This window comes from Episyrphus balteatus, chromosome 1 (assembly GCF_945859705.1).
Source record: "Episyrphus balteatus chromosome 1, idEpiBalt1.1, whole genome shotgun sequence".
NCBI lineage: Eukaryota > Metazoa > Arthropoda > Insecta > Diptera > Syrphidae > Episyrphus > Episyrphus balteatus.
Genome location: NC_079134.1, coordinates 87,132,481 through 87,151,106, shown reverse-complemented (window position 1 = coordinate 87,151,106; position 18,626 = coordinate 87,132,481). Strand labels below are relative to the sequence as shown.

The 18,626-nt window shown below is 32.7% G+C and overlaps 1 protein-coding gene across 3 annotated transcripts in view; it reads left to right on the top strand.

Annotated features, from left to right (window-relative positions):
• The window catches only part of LOC129906892 (LIM domain-binding protein 2), a 208,397-nt gene extending 191,159 nt beyond the window's left edge, over nt 1-17,238 (top strand). For all 3 annotated transcript variants that reach the window (XM_055982878.1, XM_055982879.1, XM_055982877.1), the window contains one exon: nt 1,235-17,238. In XM_055982878.1, the coding sequence (XP_055838853.1) occupies nt 1,324-3,117 (1,794 nt within the window). In that variant the 5' untranslated portion in view covers nt 1,235-1,323 and the 3' untranslated portion in view covers nt 3,118-17,238. The remainder of the gene's footprint in view (nt 1-1,234) is intronic.
• The last annotated feature ends 1,388 nt before the right edge of the window (nt 17,239-18,626 follow it).

Here is an 18,626-nt window from a genome sequence, read left to right as displayed (position 1 = left end):
GTTTGGCATGTTATAATGTTTGACCATCTTATTTTTGTTGCCTCTTTTCTTGCTTCAGCATGAGTTTACACGTTGCGATTGGTATACCAATATTTGCTTTGTTGGGTAAAATTGGTTTTAGAGTTCCATTTCTGGAGAGTTCACCTGCTTCGCAGTTTCCCAAAATACCTCTGTGACCCGGCACCCAAAAGAGGTTAATGTTAAACTGTTCAGACATCTCCATGAGAGATGATCGACAGTCGCGGGCAGTTACGATGTTTGTGGAAACAGAAGCTAACGATTTAAGGGCGGCCTGGCTGTCAGAGAAGATGCGGATATCCGATCTAGATATCACGTTTTCTTTGAGCCAAGTCAATACCTCTTTAATCGCAATTATTTCCGCTTGGAACACGCTGCAGTGATTAGGGAGACGGAAGGAGAGACTAACATTAAGTCTTTCTGAGTACACCCCGCCACCTACTCCGTCATTGGTTTTAGAACCATCGCGAAATTAATTTTTTAATTTTCGGAAAAAAATTAATTTAAACTTATAAAAACGGCAAAAATTTCAAATAAAAATTAAAAAAAAATTAAATTTTTTGATTTATACACACATTTTTGAATGCAAAATTTTGTGATAAGTGGTATTTTGGCTGTAAAGTATTTCTTAGGATTTCCGTAAGGTTCCCAAGTACTTGATCGTCTTTTTGTCAGCTAAAGATTGATATAGAGTTGAGCCTTTTAGTGGATACAAAATTGTAATCTGTTGTTCAAAAAATATTTTTTGATTTTTTTTTTTTTTTTTTTTTAACGTTAATAGAGTTGCCATATTTGAAGGCCAACATTTCTCATATTATTTTGTTAATTTTTTCACCATCTAAGTTTTTGTTTGGCATTTAAAAAATGTTCTTATTTGATCATACTACAAAGATATGTAATATACCATTATTTCTTTTAAAATAGGGTTGCCACATAAAAGTCCCGTATCCGTATGATCTCAGTAATTCGGCGGTCGTCTCTCCGTCTATTACCTATTTTTACTATGTTCTACATTTATGGCTATAACTTTTTCCCCACAGCGAATTGAGTCTTGGCGCCATATAAACAATTGATCTACGCAAAAATACCTTCCCAATGACATATGACTCATCGTTATTGGTCTCAGGGCCAAAATTACCATTCTCCTTTTACAGGCCGAATTTTAGTTTTGTATCCGAATTACAGAAAATATTTTTTGTTTTATTTTTCATTACAGAAAATCGTGGATTAACTGAGGGAAAACAATTCGACTAGAAAATAAAAGCAATAACTCTAAGAGTCTCAACAAATCGGTTCGTCAAAGTAATGATTGGTATTAATCGAAGAAGTGTGGGTTCTGGTCCGCCAATTAATACACCATCCTCACTAGACGACACTGCAAGTAATTGGAAGGGTGGTGCTTCTAGCGAAAATTCGAACATGATCGGAGGTTCAAGTGGCTCTGGTGGAAACTCAGACGGTCAAGGAGGGGTGACTTCTGGAGGATTTCCACAAGGTGGTCCATATGGCGGAGGGGGTCCAATATTTCCACAAACTGGGCAGTCATCTCCAGCTGGAAATCAGTCGTTGAGCGGATATCAGGGTGGACCACAACCAGGATCAAACACGCCACAGTATAATGCTTCACCTGCTCCTTCAGGTTCATCTACTCCCGGTCCAGGACCACCACAAAACATTGTAAACGTAAGTTTCTCACAGCCACCAAATGCGGGAGGTGGTTCGTTTAATAATCCAGTTGGTGGAGGAGGAGCTTTTGGTTCACCATCTTCTGGAGGAGGCCCTCAATTCGGGCGACCAGGAAGTTCTGGTCCATCATTTAGTGGTATGCCTAATGCCTCTGGTGGACATTTTGGATCACCGGGGGTTTCAGTAGGGTTCGGCGGACAATTTGGTGCAATGCCAGGCGGCTCGCCCTTTGGTCACGGCCCTGGCGGGCATCCAATGATTGGCGGGTCACAACAATTGGAAAGAATGGATGCAGGTCTTCGGAGACACAACTCATATTTTAGCCATACAGAACACAGAGTTTTCGAATTGAACAAACGTCTGCAACAGAGAACAGAAGAAAGTGATAACTGTTGGTGGGACTCTTTTACCACAGAATTCTTTGAAGACGATGCTAAACTTACAATTCTGTTTTGCCTCGAAGATGGTCCGAAAAGGTATACAATTGGAAGAACTCTTATTCCTAGATTTTTTCGAAGCATATATGAAGGTGGTGTTTCTGATCTGTATTTTCAACTTAAGCATGCAAAAGAATCATTTCATAACACATCGATTACCTTAGACTGCGATCATTGTACAGTTACTACACAACACGGAAAACCTTTCTACACAAAAGTTTGTGCAGATGCAAGGCTCATCTTAGAATTCATTTATGATGATTATATGCGAATAAAATCTTGGCACATGACTATTAAAGGTCATCGGGAACTTATTCCGCGTACTGTAATAGGTACAACTCTGCCACCAGATCCAATGATTTTGGACCAAATAACTAAAAATATTACAAGAATGGGCATAACAAATTCAACGTTAAACTATCTTCGCCTGTGTGTTATTTTAGAGCCAATGCAAGAGCTGATGTCTCGACACAAGGCATATGCGTTGAGTCCCCGAGATTGTTTAAAAACGACTTTATTTCAAAAATGGCAAAGAATGGTTGCACCGCCGGGGAAAAAAGATCCCCAAAGACCCGCAAATAAGCGCCGAAAACGTAAAGGATCAAATTCTGGAGCAGCAACAGGAAGCAATACTCCGCCTGTCACAAGCCAAAAACGTTCTCCCTCTGGACCAAACTTCTCTTTAGCATCTCAAGATGTTATGGTCGTTGGAGAACCTACTCTAATGGGAGGAGAATTCGGTGAAGAAGATGAGCGCTTGATTACACGTTTAGAAAATACACAGTATGATGCAACCGTTGCGTTAGAACACGATAACCATCCTGCATTCGGACACGCTGACTCTCCCATGGCAGGAAATAACCCATGGAATATTGAGCGATCGGGAGGCGTGCCTCCCAGTCCTAGTAGTGTTCCAGGTCAACAGAATAACCCTAATAACGATGTAGAAAAGAAAAGTCCAGCTGTATCACAGTGACGAATAGAAAATCGATAATTTTTAAATATAATTTGATTTTATAAATTATTTGATTTGCTCTACATACAAAAAATTTTAACTCAAAAAGTAAAATAACATATTTCATAAATTTCATTTGAATTAAATATGTGGTAAGAAATAATTTACTTTCATAACAACATACGTACAAAACTACGCGTATTGTTTTGAATGTATCACAATATTTCTAAAGAATCAATGTTAATAGTTACTTAAAATTTACAATTTATAGCAAAACTGTAATTACTTGTGTTAAGTAGACTGTACATTTAGCAGAGTGCTCTTGTATAATATAGTAAATATGCTACTAAATTAACCATTTCAACACATGATAAACTTAATGTGTATTTTATCTATTTGTCAAATTAAAAAAAATCCTTACTCTCCTCATAAGGCTAGATTAAGCGGTTTGGGTCAGAATCCCGAAAACTTAAAATCGAAATTCCAAAAATGTGAGAAATTTGCGCGATATATATACATAGATCTTTAGAATATTGTTTTTTTTTTTTTTGTTTTTGTTGAGTTACAATTTATAATAAAAATTGTAATCTTAAATGTGTGAAACTGTTTGTATATTTTATAAACTGCTTTTGTCTGATAATAAAGAATTTATTATTAGATCGAAGTCATGTATGTAAGTTATCATAAGTAATTTTACATTTCATTTAATATCATGAAAACACTTATCCCCAAAAGAACTATCCGTTATCGAAATTTCGACAAATTTGCGCAAATTTTTCATTGCAAATAAGTTTCCCAGGTTTCAATTTTGAATAAAACATTTTAAACGGAATTTGTATGCAATTGACATTTATGATCAATATTTAATTTACATAGGTAGAAAAAAAATGAGAGCAATGTTAAGCTAAGTACGAACAGTTCTAAAAATCGATGAGTAAAAACAAACCTTAATTACGATACGGATACCTTTCCGTAAGGATGTAACCACCTGTTTAATTTTGTTTAGCTTTTATTCCAATAAGCAAAGAGCTAAATCAGCGTTTGCTCTTTTATTGACTCAGAAAATGATTGAAAGTCTTACAAAATCTTATGTCGTTTTCGATTGGAAATCCAGAAGCGTTCAGAAGCATCCCGAAGTCTTCTGAAAGTGGTTCATTAGCAAACCCAACTAAAACATAAATTATCATAGCTCTTAAGGTTCTAATAAACATAACAAATACCAACAGATTGTAAAAGAAAGTTGTTCTAGACGGGATTTTATACAGTTTAAAAAATCTTTTTTTTGCGAAAATTTGCATTTTTTGGAGGCTTCCCGATTTCGTTTTTTTCCATTGACGTCTCAAAATAGGGGACTAGATTTAGTCCCAGAGATTAATTAGCATAAGTTATGAAGAGTACATAGAGAATTGAAAAAGATTAAGTCAATTCAGACGGGTTATAATAACTTGCAAAATGTCGATTTTCTTAAAAAACGAGCATTCTTCAGAGGCTTCCCGCTTAGTATAAAAATATATAGTATAGTTTGAAAATAAGTTCAGAAGACCATAAACTATGAGTTGCATGCAGTGATTTGAAAAAAAAAATCTCCAAAAACGCTCCACTCTAACGCACAACCACTCGTTTTTAGGTAAAATCTGGTGTGTTTCCGTGATCTAGTTTACATTTCAAAAAAAAAAAAAAAATAACAAAAAATGGGATGGAATCGTATAAGGTGATTTGTGATCAAATAAAATTTTTCCTCTGTGTAAGCTGATCACAAATTTTTTTGTAAAATTGGCATCACTTTGTGGGAATACACGAAAATGGCACACATCTATCAAATTTTCATTCAATAATAATTTTTTTTTATTGTGGTTTCGCGTTGTTTTTCTTCAAATTTTTGTTTTATTGAACAAAATAATAAAAAATAATTAATTTATAACTATTCTGTCGTCGCGTGTAACACGTTGTACGGCATAAGTGTTTCCTTTGTGTTTAATAAGAAGTGCCCTGTATCAAAAAAGAAAAGAATCCATCTCTGTGAATGAAAAAAAAAACTTTATAAAAAATAAGTTATGTGCAACTACTCAAACTTCTGAGAACGTTTATTTTATAAGGATTTCTGTGTTTAATGTCGTTTTCTATTGACGAGATTCAGAATCATGTAGAATTCCTTTCAATTAATGTCGAATTCCTTTCAATGCAAAAATCGAATTTTCGGCGATCTCGAAGCGAATTTTTTGTGAAAATCATGTTCCATAGAAAAAAAATTCGCCTCAAACGGATTTGCACACACACTTGGAACATTTGACATTTCTTAAACGTCAACCTGAAAGATTCCTTCGTGTTGTTTGTTTATTTGAGAATACCAACTTCAAATAAAGAGTAAATTATAATGGAATATCGTGTTTTTATTGCGGAAAAATATGAAATAAATAAAAAAAAAACAATGTGCGATCAAAATATAATTTTTCTTGGCATAGTTCTTGTGAAAAAGTCAAATTACTGTGACTTTTCTTCTCGTGATTATCTTCGGGAATTTTTTTTCTCTGTAAAACCACAGCATACGGCCAAATAATTAACCTTTTACTTCATCTTCACTCAGATCTTAATAATATCCGCAATTTCCTATTGATTTGGATTAAATTTAATATATATTACCGAAGCGAATAAACAAAATTATTGATCAAAGGAACCTTTGGTTTTATTTTACAGAAATTGTTTTGATTTCAGCTTGACGTTCGTGTAAAAATTGTTGTCAAATGACACACACACAATCGCAAAAAGAATTCGGTTTGTTTTCATGTTCCTTTTTTACACAAAAAATTCTATTTTTTTGAGGCGATTCTAATGTCGAATTCCTTTCTATTTTTTGAATCGCCTCAAAAAAATCGAATTTTTGGTGTTAAAAAGGAACATGAAAACTAACCGAATTCTTTTTGCGATTGTATGTGTGTTATTTGACAATAATTTTTACACGAACGTCAAGCTGAAATCAAATCAATAATTTTGTTTATTTCCTTAGGTAATATTAATTTAATTTTATCAAAATCAATAGGAAATTGGAGATACTATTAAGATCTGAGCGAAGATGAAGTAGAAGGTCAACTATTTTAGCCGTATGCTTTGGTTTTACAGAGAAAAAATTTCCTGAAGACATTCACGGGAAGAAAATTCACAGTAATTGCACTTTTTCACAAGAAGTATGCCAGGAAAAAATATATTTTGATCGCACATTGTTTTTTTTTATTTATTTCATATTTTTCCGCAATAAAACACGGTATACGATTATAATTTACACTTTATTTGAAGTTGGTGTTCCAAATAAACAAATAACAAGAAGAAAACTTCCAGCTTGACGTTTGAGAAATGTCAAATGTTCCAAGTGTGTGTGCAAATCCGTGTAAATCTTTCAAAAAAGAGGGATTAAAAAAAATTCGAATTCTGCTTCGTTTGAGGCGAATTTTTTTTCTATGGAACACGATTTTCAGAAAAAATTCGCTTCGAGATCGCCGAAAATTCGATTTTTACATTGAAAGGAATTCGACATACAAAATCGAATTTTCGGCGATCTTGAAGCGAATTTTTTCTGAAAATCATGTTCCATAGAAAAAAAATTTGCCTCAAACGAAGCTGAATTCGATTTTTTTTTAATCCCTCTTTTTTGAGAGACAATTCTCAAACGTCAAGCTGAAAGTTTTCTTCGTGTTGTTTGTTTATTTGAGAACACCAACTTCAAATAAAGAGGAAATTATACTCGAATATCGTATTTTTATTGCGGAAAATTATGAAATAAATTAAAAAAAAAAACAATGTGCAATCAAAATATATTTTTCCTATCATACTTCTTGTGAAAAAGTCAAACTAATGTGACTTTTCTTCCCGTTATTGTCTTCAGGAAATTTTTTCTCTGTAAAACCACAGCATATGGCCAAAATAATTCACCTTCTACTTCATTTCCACTCAGATCATAATAAAAACTGCAATTTCCGTTTGATTCTGATTAAAATAAATTTATATTACCGAAGAAAATAAACAAAATTATTGATCAAAGGAATCTCTGGTTTTATTTTGCAGATATTGTTTTGGTTTCAGCTTGACGAGCGTGTAAAAATTGTTGTCAAATGACACACATACAATCGCAAAAAGAATTCGGTCTGTTTTCATGTTCCTTTTTAACACCAAAAATTCGATTTTTTTGAGGCGATTAAAAAAAATTGAAAGGAATTCGACATCAGATTTGTGATTCTGACAGCTGAAAGAAGGGGTGAAGAGGGGAACTATCTGTTATAAACCAACAAAGATCCCACAAAAATTGCAAAAACTATATTTTTCTTTTTATAAAGCTTTTAACATATTTTTTAGATATTGCTTTATCGAAATAGTTCACCATAATTCTAATGAATGGCACCAATAGTTTTTAATTGGCAGTTAATGTTGAAAGTTCGGCTTTTTTTGAAAACAAGCAAATTTCTGTAAAAACTACGAAATTCAGAAAAAATATTTTTCCTGCACAAACTAACGGGGTTTTATTTTTGGATTTTAGGAATGCGCCTAAAAATAAATGTTAGATAGTTTTTTGTATGAAATTTTGCATTTATATACAAAAATAAATTATTTAAATTTATTTTCTCACTCCGTTAATTTCGAAATAACTAAGTATATATTCAAGATATAGAATTTTTAAAAAATACGTGTTTTTTTATAGCTAAAGACAAGTCGATCGACATTATTAATTTTACAATTTGCGATCTTGGGTTACAAGGGGTTAACGAAATCTTGAACGAAATTAAATTTGTTTGTTTTTGCTTTAAAACTTATTTTCTCATATTTTTTCTTGAATTTTTTGATTTGTATTTTTTATTATTTTTACTTTGCTATAATACCCGATGGTATTTTTTCAACAATCACTCCCGTTTGGTCCTCAAAAAAGCCAACTTTGTCTTACATCGCCTTCACCCTCTTATGAAAAGAAGAACAGGATTAAGTCAACCAACGAATCTTTTGATCTACAAGCAGCTTCTGCGACCAGTCATTGCCTACAGCTTTCCGGTATGGTACACCATCTCCATGACAGCCATGGAGGAACTACAAATGTTCGAGAGAAAATTACTGAGGATGTGCACCGGACTTTAGAGCTGTAGCAAATCGTATGTATTCGTTACTAAAGTGCAGGTATTCACTTCAGTAACGAGTAACGAAACCTTACTTTCTAAACAGTATGGTATGGTATGTTTCGTTACTGGGTACTGAAGTAACGAAACATACGAGTAACGACGCGATTCCAATTTCAATACTAAATCCGATGTATGAGATACGAAACAAAGTGATACACACAATTTGTCGCATTTCGAATCTCGTATCGGTATCGTTACCGTAGTCATATAATGCTAACTCCAGATAATTATCTGGAGTTCACTTTTGTCGCGATAAAACAGCAGTGCCAAGGATTAGGAATGGACCGATATTTCAGTAACAGGTATTGGAAAGTAGCAATAACAACTTGCTAATCATCAGGCAAAATAGCTGTTACCGAAATAACAGTTAATATTATCATATCTAGCAGGATGTTCTGTCGGTTGAGGTGTCATGGGGTCTTTCCGGAATAAAACTCTGACACCACAGGATAGTTTTAAATAGTAGTTTTATTGAACTATCGAAGATTAATAAAATAACAAAGTCTGGAACTACTTCTATTGAATGGTATTACTGTAGTGTTCGGTGTTCCTTCTCTTTTCTATTATGCGGTTGGTGTTCCGCAGTTATTACAGAAGAGGAAGTATAACTACAAATATACTCCCAGAAAAGTAGCCAAGGATAAGAAGCGGTAAGTGTTACCTCTGTAGTATCTTGACTCTTTCCTGGTCAAATCGAAAGTGATTTAATTCTAGTTTTAGCTCTCCTTTTATAGGCAGAAAACATTGAAAAAAATATTAATTTATAAGGAGGCTTTGATATTTAGAAAATAAAAATAAATAATTATAAAAATTAAAATTATAGTCAAAGTCGATAAAGTAATAAAACTTTCATAGAAACAAACAAAATTTTATAAACAAGATTTAGAATGAGAGCCAAAGGTTATTTGAATTCTAATATTAAAACAATCAATTGTTTAAAAATTACTTTAAATTAAATTATTTTTTTTTTTTGCAATCCAAAAAAAATGTAGGTATAAAAGCTTGATAAAATGAAAAATACTTACTAATAACCCAAACAACTTTCTCTTATCCTTCAATAAAACTAATTTTATCGGTAGTAATCACGGTTGCCGGAGTGGGTAGGATCCTACCAAACTGGGTAGGTTTTTTTACCTTGGGTAGGTTGGTAGGTTTGAAGTCAATTTGGTAGGTTTTTTCAAGTTCTTTCTCTAAAATAATTTTATTTTTAATAATTGACAAAAAAAATTGTAATTGTGTCAAATCTACCCAAAATATTTGTGCCAAACAAATGTGCCCATCTAAACCGAGAATAATGATATTAAGTAGTGTATGTAAACGCAGTATCCTCATTGTTGGTGTATGGTGTCTGAACTCATCCATTTTCATGTTTTGTGTTGACACTAACTTCACATTCTTGATTAGTGATTTCTACAAAATGGCATTACAATTTTATTTTAAAAGTTTTTTTCCAAAAAATTATTTATAAAAAATTGTTTTTTTAAAAAACGGCTCTAACAATTTTGAAATTTTTTTTTCTAAAAATGCACGTTTATATATCAATCAGAACTGCATACTTGTTTTGGAGGGCAATTTAATTTTAGATTTTATTTTATTTTTTTAAACGAATTTTATTTTTTTTTGCCAAATTTCTATATAAAAAGTCTTAAAAATTTAAGCAACTTTAACTCCAAGAGCAAGTTCGTGCGACCCAGTCGTGCATTTTATTTTTTTAAACAAGAATTTATTCTCTTAAAATCAAAAATTTTCGTTAGGTAGGTTTTTCTTTGAATTGGTAGGTTTTTTTGGAAACTTTGGTAGGAAATTTTTTATGCGAGTGGCAACCGTGGTAGTAATCTGTAATACCTGTTACTCGGATGTTCTTTTTTAACATGTTATATCTTTTGATCTAAAGCAATAAAAAGGTAACAATCTAAATTTTTGAAAGTTTCACTTCTACCCCGTGTGAATTGAATTGCACACGTGTTTTTTTTAAGGTTGAAAAACAGAATTGATCTATTTTTTTTGTTATTTAAAAAGAAGGACATTATTTAAAAAAAGAAGAAGTATAAAACACGATTTTTATGTTTTTCTTGGCGTTACTTTTGTTCAATGTGTTTCCTAACGATTATTTTTTTTTTCTTAAGGCATAGCTTAAACGAGAAAAATTGCTCATAAGTTGAAATACTATAATTTTCTAAATATATTTTCAAATATATCTTCCTACCTATACCTCTTTTTGAGCTAAAATCAATTGAAGAGCTATGTTTAACATTAAAATTTATTTTTCGTAGATTGTGCATGAAAAATACCTATTTATTCTTATTCAATATTTTCATATTTAAACATACATTTCGGGAACAAACTACAATTTTTTGTAGGCTGTCAAGAAAACAAAATTTTATGGTATTATATGATTTTTTATATTTGAGTTTTTGAAAAATTTGTTTTCAAATTAAAAAAAAACTGCAAAAAATTGTAGATTTAGGTACCTATAAATAACACTGGTCTGCAAGGAAATTCTCCTTTTAATAAAACTATACTTTTCTAAAGGATTTTTGTATGCTGATTCCGAATCTGAAGTCAGAATTGGCCTAGCACGTCACGTTTCTCAAAAACCCATTTTGTTGCTGTTTTCGAAGAAATATATTTGGCATAATTACTCCAGTCAAAGCGTCGGAAAAAAGGGCCTAACCTTGCGCACAGAGGCACTGTCAGTTTTTATTTCATGGATCGATAGGGGTATATTTGAAAAGCTTAATCCCAATTTCTCACCACCTGATCATTCTTTTTAGCGGATTTATTCACAAAAATGCATTTTTTGGGATATTTTACTTCTAAGCTAATATCTTTGCTAAAGATTATCGTAGACCAAGAAATAAACATACATTCTCTTCCTTATAATATTTTCTATCGTTGTATGTAATTTCATTGTATGTGAGTCAAATTCTTGTTGTTAAAAAACACATTTTTGAAAAAAGCTTATATCATGATTGACATCACCAAAGATGGACGAGCAATTGATAAATGAACGCATGCAAAACCGGTGCGAAAACACCCAAAAATATCGTTTTTTGGGAATAACTCGGCTCCAGAATGTCCTACGACAAAAAATAAAGCTATTGATTGTTCGTTACAACATTTTCTATCGATAGGTTAGAAAAATGTTAATCATGATATAAGCTTTTTTCGAAATAATGACAAAAATGTGTTTTTTAACAGCAAGAATTTGACTTTAAATGGCTGCCATTTTGTATTTACTCACATACATACATACAATGAAATTACATAAAACGATAGAAAATATTATAAGGAAGAGAATGTATGTTTATTTCTTGGTCTACGACAATTTAGAGCAAAGATATTAGCATGGAAGTAAAATATTCCAAAAAATGCATTTTTGTGAATAACTCCGCTAAAAAGAATGATCAGGTGGTGAGAAATTGGGTTTAAGTCTTATTATTATTATCAAGGAACTTTTAATACCTGTTACTTGCGATAAAATTCATTTTTTATACTTGCAGTTCAGGCGAATAGTCTGTTTAAAAAACAAATGCTCCTATAATACCTGTTAAGGCTTAACTACATACACCAGGGTAATTCCATGAAAAAGTGGACACGAATTTTGAACAAATTATGCAGTCTTTTTTACTTTTTGTAATAGCAAATTACTATTTACAAACGGTAACACTTTATGCAAGTTGCAAGAAAAAATTCTTTGTTGTATTCCCTTATGGATAGAAATTAAATTCAAGGAGAATAAATAATTTTAAAGCATTTATAAAGCATAAGCTGCCAACTACAGAAGAATTTCACATGAAAATGACGGAAAAACAAGCCCACAGAAAATTGGATGAATCTAATAGTGACCATGACAATATGCCCCCGTGATTGCTAAAATAAATTAACATTTAAGCAAGCTTCGTTACACAATATTCGATTTAAAAAAAACTTGAGTGAAAATGCATCTTTTCTTTACTTTTGGAACCACAAATCGCAGGTAACATGAGTTACCAAAATAATGTAGCGTGAGTTACCTAAACATTTTAAAATTTTTCCTCGAAATATCGAATAAATGTTTGGTTTTGTCACTAATATTAAAAGTTTGTATTTTTTTATGTATGGAATCTTCATTTAAAACCAATTAAGATTCTTAATTTCACAGAAAAACTTCATACTGTGGGACTCTTAAATCTCGTGTCCGATTTTTGTAACGTGAGTTACCATCATACTTTTATTTATCCCAAGCAAATACTAAAATTAAAGAAAAATTTTTTTGTTAATTATGAAAGTAATAGTTATGCTCCGTTCATGGATAGTAATTTCGTATCAATTTATATTAAAATTAACAAAAAAAAAATTATTTATGGATCGGAAATTTTTGTGAATGTAACGTGAGTTACCATGGAATTGCCCACCACTTTTTGAAAAAGTACAAAAGTGAAAATATTTTTTTTCTGGCAAGCGCAATTGTTTTGTGAAAAAGAGTATACAAATTGTTTATTAGACAAAAAAGGAGGCTTTCTGCATCATACCACTGGACAAGTATCTACTGCAATCGGCGAAGATAGTCAGCTATTACATGAAGCCTCAAGAGGCGCGCCTCTTTTCAAAACCAATGAGTGCAAAAGAGAAAGAAGATAAAACAAAAAATTATCCGACCGGAGAGTCGTGGGCCAAAATTCCGAGACTCTTTTTTGACGTTTCTTTTTCCACTCTTTCTTTTTTCAACATTCCCTTTCATTTCTTTTTGCTTCTTGGTGGAATACAACAACAACAATACTGAAATCAAAAAAGAAATGTCAAATTTGAGTCTTTGACTCAAGAGGCATCGTGTAATAGTACGCGCCTCACAGAATGATTATCAAAAGAAAATTAGAAAAAAGAGTCAAGCCTCTTGAGGCTTCATGTAATAGCTGACATACTTGTAGGAAATATTGGGTGCGTTCACGTACCGATCCAAGGGTATCCGGATACCTTTGTGTTGTTGTAATCCTATATAAAATCTCAGCTGATCGTAAACATGTGTTGGCAAGCAAAAAAATCCAAAGGTATCCTAAAAATTTCTGGATTCTCGTTTATCTTATGGGAGATTTGAAGAACAGCTGATTCGTGTTCACAAACGTATCGGATACTTAGGTATCTTGGATAGGGTATCTGTGCGTACGTGAACGCACCCATTGCCAATCACCCCAATCAGCTGATGAGAAGAATGACAGCCCAACAACGACATTCCGAACCTAGGTACCTTTGCGCTTTGGATATACTGGAAGAGCACATAATTTCAATGGACGACGAAGAAGTTTTACGCCGACACCCAGTCGGCATACTACCGCGGCTAAACGCCAACCAAACCAAGAACCAACCCAACAACTGGACATCCGGGTCTGAAGACACCGAGGACAACCTAAGCCAGAACTATAATTGTCGGATCGTCGGATGAAAACGGAGGGGAACAGCGCTCGCAACCGCACTCGACGGATGAAAACTTGTCGAAAATACAAAGGAAACAACAACAATTGACAGTAGCTTCCGACTCCATCCGCCAATTATGGTTCTGGCTCTACTTATTAAATTAAGTGTATCCATGTACAGTGCTGCCATTTCGAGATTTAAAAAAGACATGATAAAAAACATGATTTCAGTTGAAAAAACATGATTTATAAAAAAAGCAAAAACTGATAGAAAGTGAATATCCACATCGTGACTAGGGGGGAATAAAACAAATTATTTCGAGTTCATTTTAGAAAATATTATTAATAAAGTATCAAAGGTATAACTACACAGGGTACTTTTTGCAAAAAGTCTTAAAGTGAAAATTTTCAAACTCATTTTATGGTGCAGAAATCATAGATATTGGCTTCAAAAATTAAGTTTATAGTATTTTTTCCGGGGAAAATTACCTTTTGTAAGAAAAAATAAATTATTTGCTTTTTTAATTTTCCCACTTTTTTTCAAAAGGTGGCCATTGTAGTTATAACTTAAATTACAAAAATGGCAGGAATAAAACTTGAAAACATACATCAGTTTATAATTTGTGCTCATTTACGGCCATATTATTCACTAGTTTAAAAAATACATCTGGATGTAAGGAAATTGATATGTCAAAAATAAATCCAAATCCATAATATTCACTATCATACAGAGAAAAAAGTCATTTTTAACTATTTTCATAGTTAAAATCGAGATAACTATTTTGGATTTGGATTTATTTTTGACATATGACAATTTTACATTAAGATTTATTTTTTAAACTAGTGAATAATATGGCCGTTAAGGTTAATTTCATATACCTATACATAGTTCATGTAGGTATTGAATAACTAATTGAAAAAAACAGTTCATCTAGTGAAAAAGATTGTTGGTTTATAAATTGTTGGATTATAAAGATTTTTCTCTAGGATTGAAAAAAAAAACATGATTTTGGGTACGAAAACATTAAAACATGATTTTAGTTCAAAAAACATGAAAATCATGCTAAATCATGATTTCTGGCAGCCCCGTCCATGTATTATATTTCTTAAAATTTTTAACTTTGTCATTGTTTAACGTTAGGCCCACTTTGTGCCAACAAAATTTTGTATCTCAAAATATTTTAGAAATAAGTTATTTTAAGTGAGTTGTAAATAGCAAGTTCAATAAACCAAAATTGAATTGAATTGATGGTATTTTTTCGTTAACATGTTCGCTGTTGACTTCGGAGACTTCAAAATTTTTCGTTTCGCTTCAGCTGAGTACTAGGCTTTAAACAAACAAAAACAATAGGGGTATTCACGATATGGTGCAACAGGTCTAGTAAAAGTGTAAAATTTTATTTTTTTACAATAGATCGTGAACGCACCTCTTCTTATCTATAGTAAATATTGAATGGAATCCATGATATGAATTATATAAGCTTCACTCTTTTTTTTTTACGGAGTTGTCTTTCCACCGATGCTTCTTCTTTTTTTTCAATTTTTTTATAATTTCATTCTTTGTTGTGTTCGGGTTAATTTATTTTCACAAATTACATCAAAAGAAACAAAATAAAAAAGAATAAGAATAAAAAAGATAAACTGTTCATCATGGGCGACACGCGACGGCGAGCTGCCATCTGTCAAAAAAATTTTACACCATTGTATTTTTATTTTGCAATAGGGTTAGGGTATAGCAAAAGTGCAAGACCATTGTAAAATTTCAATCCATATATTTTGTTGTTGTAGTGTTGCAAGATTTTACACTTTTGCAATGATACAAGACCAGTTGCATCGGATCGTGAATACCCCTAATCTCAAATCGTTGACCGGAATTTGAGATTTCATGGAGAAAACAAGGCAGTCTCCAAATGTTAAGGAAGTTCATACCAGAAAAAAATATCATATTTTTATTGCAGAAAAACGTAATAATTTTGTATTAATGAATTTTATGCTTCAATAAAATAAAAGATTGAATTATAAGGGGTATTCACGTAAACGCGGAAAAACCATAGAAACCGTAGAATTTTCTATCGGTAGAAATGAGCTGTCAAAATTTGTATCGGAAAAATATTCGGGCCGACTTTCCATTAAGGGCGCACACCTAGAGTTCTGATTTTATTTTTTACAGTGAGCTTAGGGTCTCAATAGAATACCTTAAAAATATTAAAGTTAGGAAACACCCGTAAATATGATTAAAAAATAAATATTTAAATTTTTCATACAAAATGTATGCAAATGACAACCACGAAGAATTTGAATTTGAAGTATATAAAAGTGAGATGGGTATGGGGGGGCATGCTGCCCCCATGCTTGGGCTCACTATGCGATTTGAGATGGGGACAAGCTTTTACACACATACAGTAGGTCTGTTCCAGACTTTTTGTGCACTAAATTAGGCAGTCTGTCAAATTAATGAGAGTTGGGAGAGAATTCTCTCAGTAAGAAATAAAACTACGAAAGACTGCCAAAAAATCTGGAACAAGTTGAACACCATTATACAACACAATTTAATATTTTATGCTTAATTCGATAAACATTAACACTTTTTTAATGCAAAAAACACGTAAACGCGATTCAATTTAAAAATCAATTCAATTTGATTTGTTTTCTTCTTTATTTATTTGTTTGACATACGTCAACTTATCATTTGACAGAACTCATATTTCTGCCGGAAGAAATTCTTTGGGCTAAATTTGTCAGGGTGGGGAAATTTTTTACTCTCTCGTGAGTGCTCTCTTCTACACAATTTTTGAAGTTGGGAACAGACTCTGACCAAAAATAACCAAATATTACTGAATTCGGCAGTTGCAAACTGAGTGTGGAACGGACCTAGTATCGACATCTTCTCGCTAAATATTTCATTTTTTTTTTTGCAGTTGGTATGAATGTGACATTTTTTGTCAGTGAAAAAAAAATTATTGAACAATAGATAAAAACAAATTCTTGAAATAAATAATTCAAGACTTTACGAAAATCAGAAGTCAAATTCCACAAACTAAACAATTCTACAGTTTTAGACAACGCAAAATTTTTGTTTGGCAAAATATAAGGATGAAGCCTTAACTACATTGGCTCAAAAAGTGAAAAAGTACAAAAGTGAAAATTTTCAAACTCATTTTTGTATAGTTTTTCGGCCTACAAAATTAAAAAAATGATGCAGAAATCTTATTTTTTGGTCTAATAAACAATTTGTATACTCTTTTTCACAAAACAATTGCGCTAGCCAGAAAAAAAATATTTTCACTTTTGTACTTTTTCAAAAAGTGGTGTATGTAGTTAAGCCATAGAGGAAGGAATACCTAGAGACCCGACTCGTACCCCCCTTGCCTAAAACACCCGCAAATTTATTTGGATTGAAGGGTTTGGGATTTTGTAACCCTGTTGACATCGACCTGATCAAGCTCAACCACTCTGAACGAACAACTAATTGAATCGTTCATGGCTGGCCGTGGACTCAACCGCATGAAGAAATTATTTGTTTGTATGTAAAACGATGCCATGTCCAATCTTATTTCTCTATTGTGATGATTAAAATGTAATTGAGTCCCAAATTCGAAAGTTTTTCATTTTAAAGCTTTTCTTATCTTAAAATTGATAAATGACCAAAACACCTTAGATCGCTTCTTTTCTCAACGCCACCTGTTTCTTTAGTGAATGTAAATAATCACTTCCCAACTTTTCTTTTCATTTTTGTATAAAACGCATAAATAAGCGTCAAAACAATTTACTTTATATACCTATTTCATTTTATTTTTTGTTAATGCATTTTGTTCAGTTCTTTTTTTTTATTTAAATCTATATTTTTAAAATCAAAAAAATAATGTACCTATTTTATTAAATTTATATACATTGCACTTGCACTTTAAATTAAATGTAGTTATCTATATATTTTGGAGTTGCTATCTGTTGAGTGGCTATTCTTTCCATGTGCTTTTTTGTTATTTTCTTTCTAATCTCTCAGTTGATGGACAAAACAATCGCGAAACACGAAAACAGATTTGGTCAGGCCAAATTCGGAAAAGGGTGTTGAAGTTGAAGAGCATATTCCGCTGAAGCCTCCTCCACAGTTGCGAGTGCGTCCGGTATTGTTTCGAACTGGAATTGGGGGTGGATTTTATGAGGGAACCAACTCGATTGTGTACCCACGAGGGGGATATGTCCATAAGGAACACAATGTGCAAGATTTGTCTTAGATCAGAGGTGAAGTTTGTCTGGAGTTGATCTGCGAAACTGGATATGCTTCGATGCAAGAGGTACTCTGTGGTTCTGCAAGAAAAATAAAAAAATTGACTGTAGGCTTGAGTGGCTGAGTGAATACTGGATTCTTATAACATGAACTTCATTCTTCCCGCAGCTCTAAGGACCAAATTAACTTCATACGGATCACCATCTGACAATGAGGATATTTTGTCTCCACTGGAGTAGTCAGGCTTTGGGTTTTTGAAACGTTTCTTGGAATGGTTATGATCGCCTTCACTGGTGCTACTGATGCTGCTGTCGCTGAATGTGATGGTGGTGGTAATGATCATGGTGGCGATGTGAACGTTTTCCACTGCCTGGTTTACCCACAGTACACAATGTGATTATATCATCATTCATCACCCTCTATGGGTAGGGCCGCATTTTCATTATCTGTCCATATGGAGGATAACGTCGATGAAATAGAAAGCGATTGGAGGGGTGACAGCGACTGTGAAACTGATGAGGTTGAGGCTTCCGTCGCGACGAGGATTACCGAGGACATTGTAAAGACACTATTATTGTTCCTTGTCACAGGTTCCTTGTTTTACTGCTTTTTATTTTCATTCGTCTTCGAAACATGTCCGGGTAATATCAGCAAACAGCAATTTGTCTGAAAAATAAATTAATGAAAAATAAACTTTTACATCTGTACTTCACGCGATTTTTTTCCCTTCAAGCAAGAAAACGGAGTCCAGAA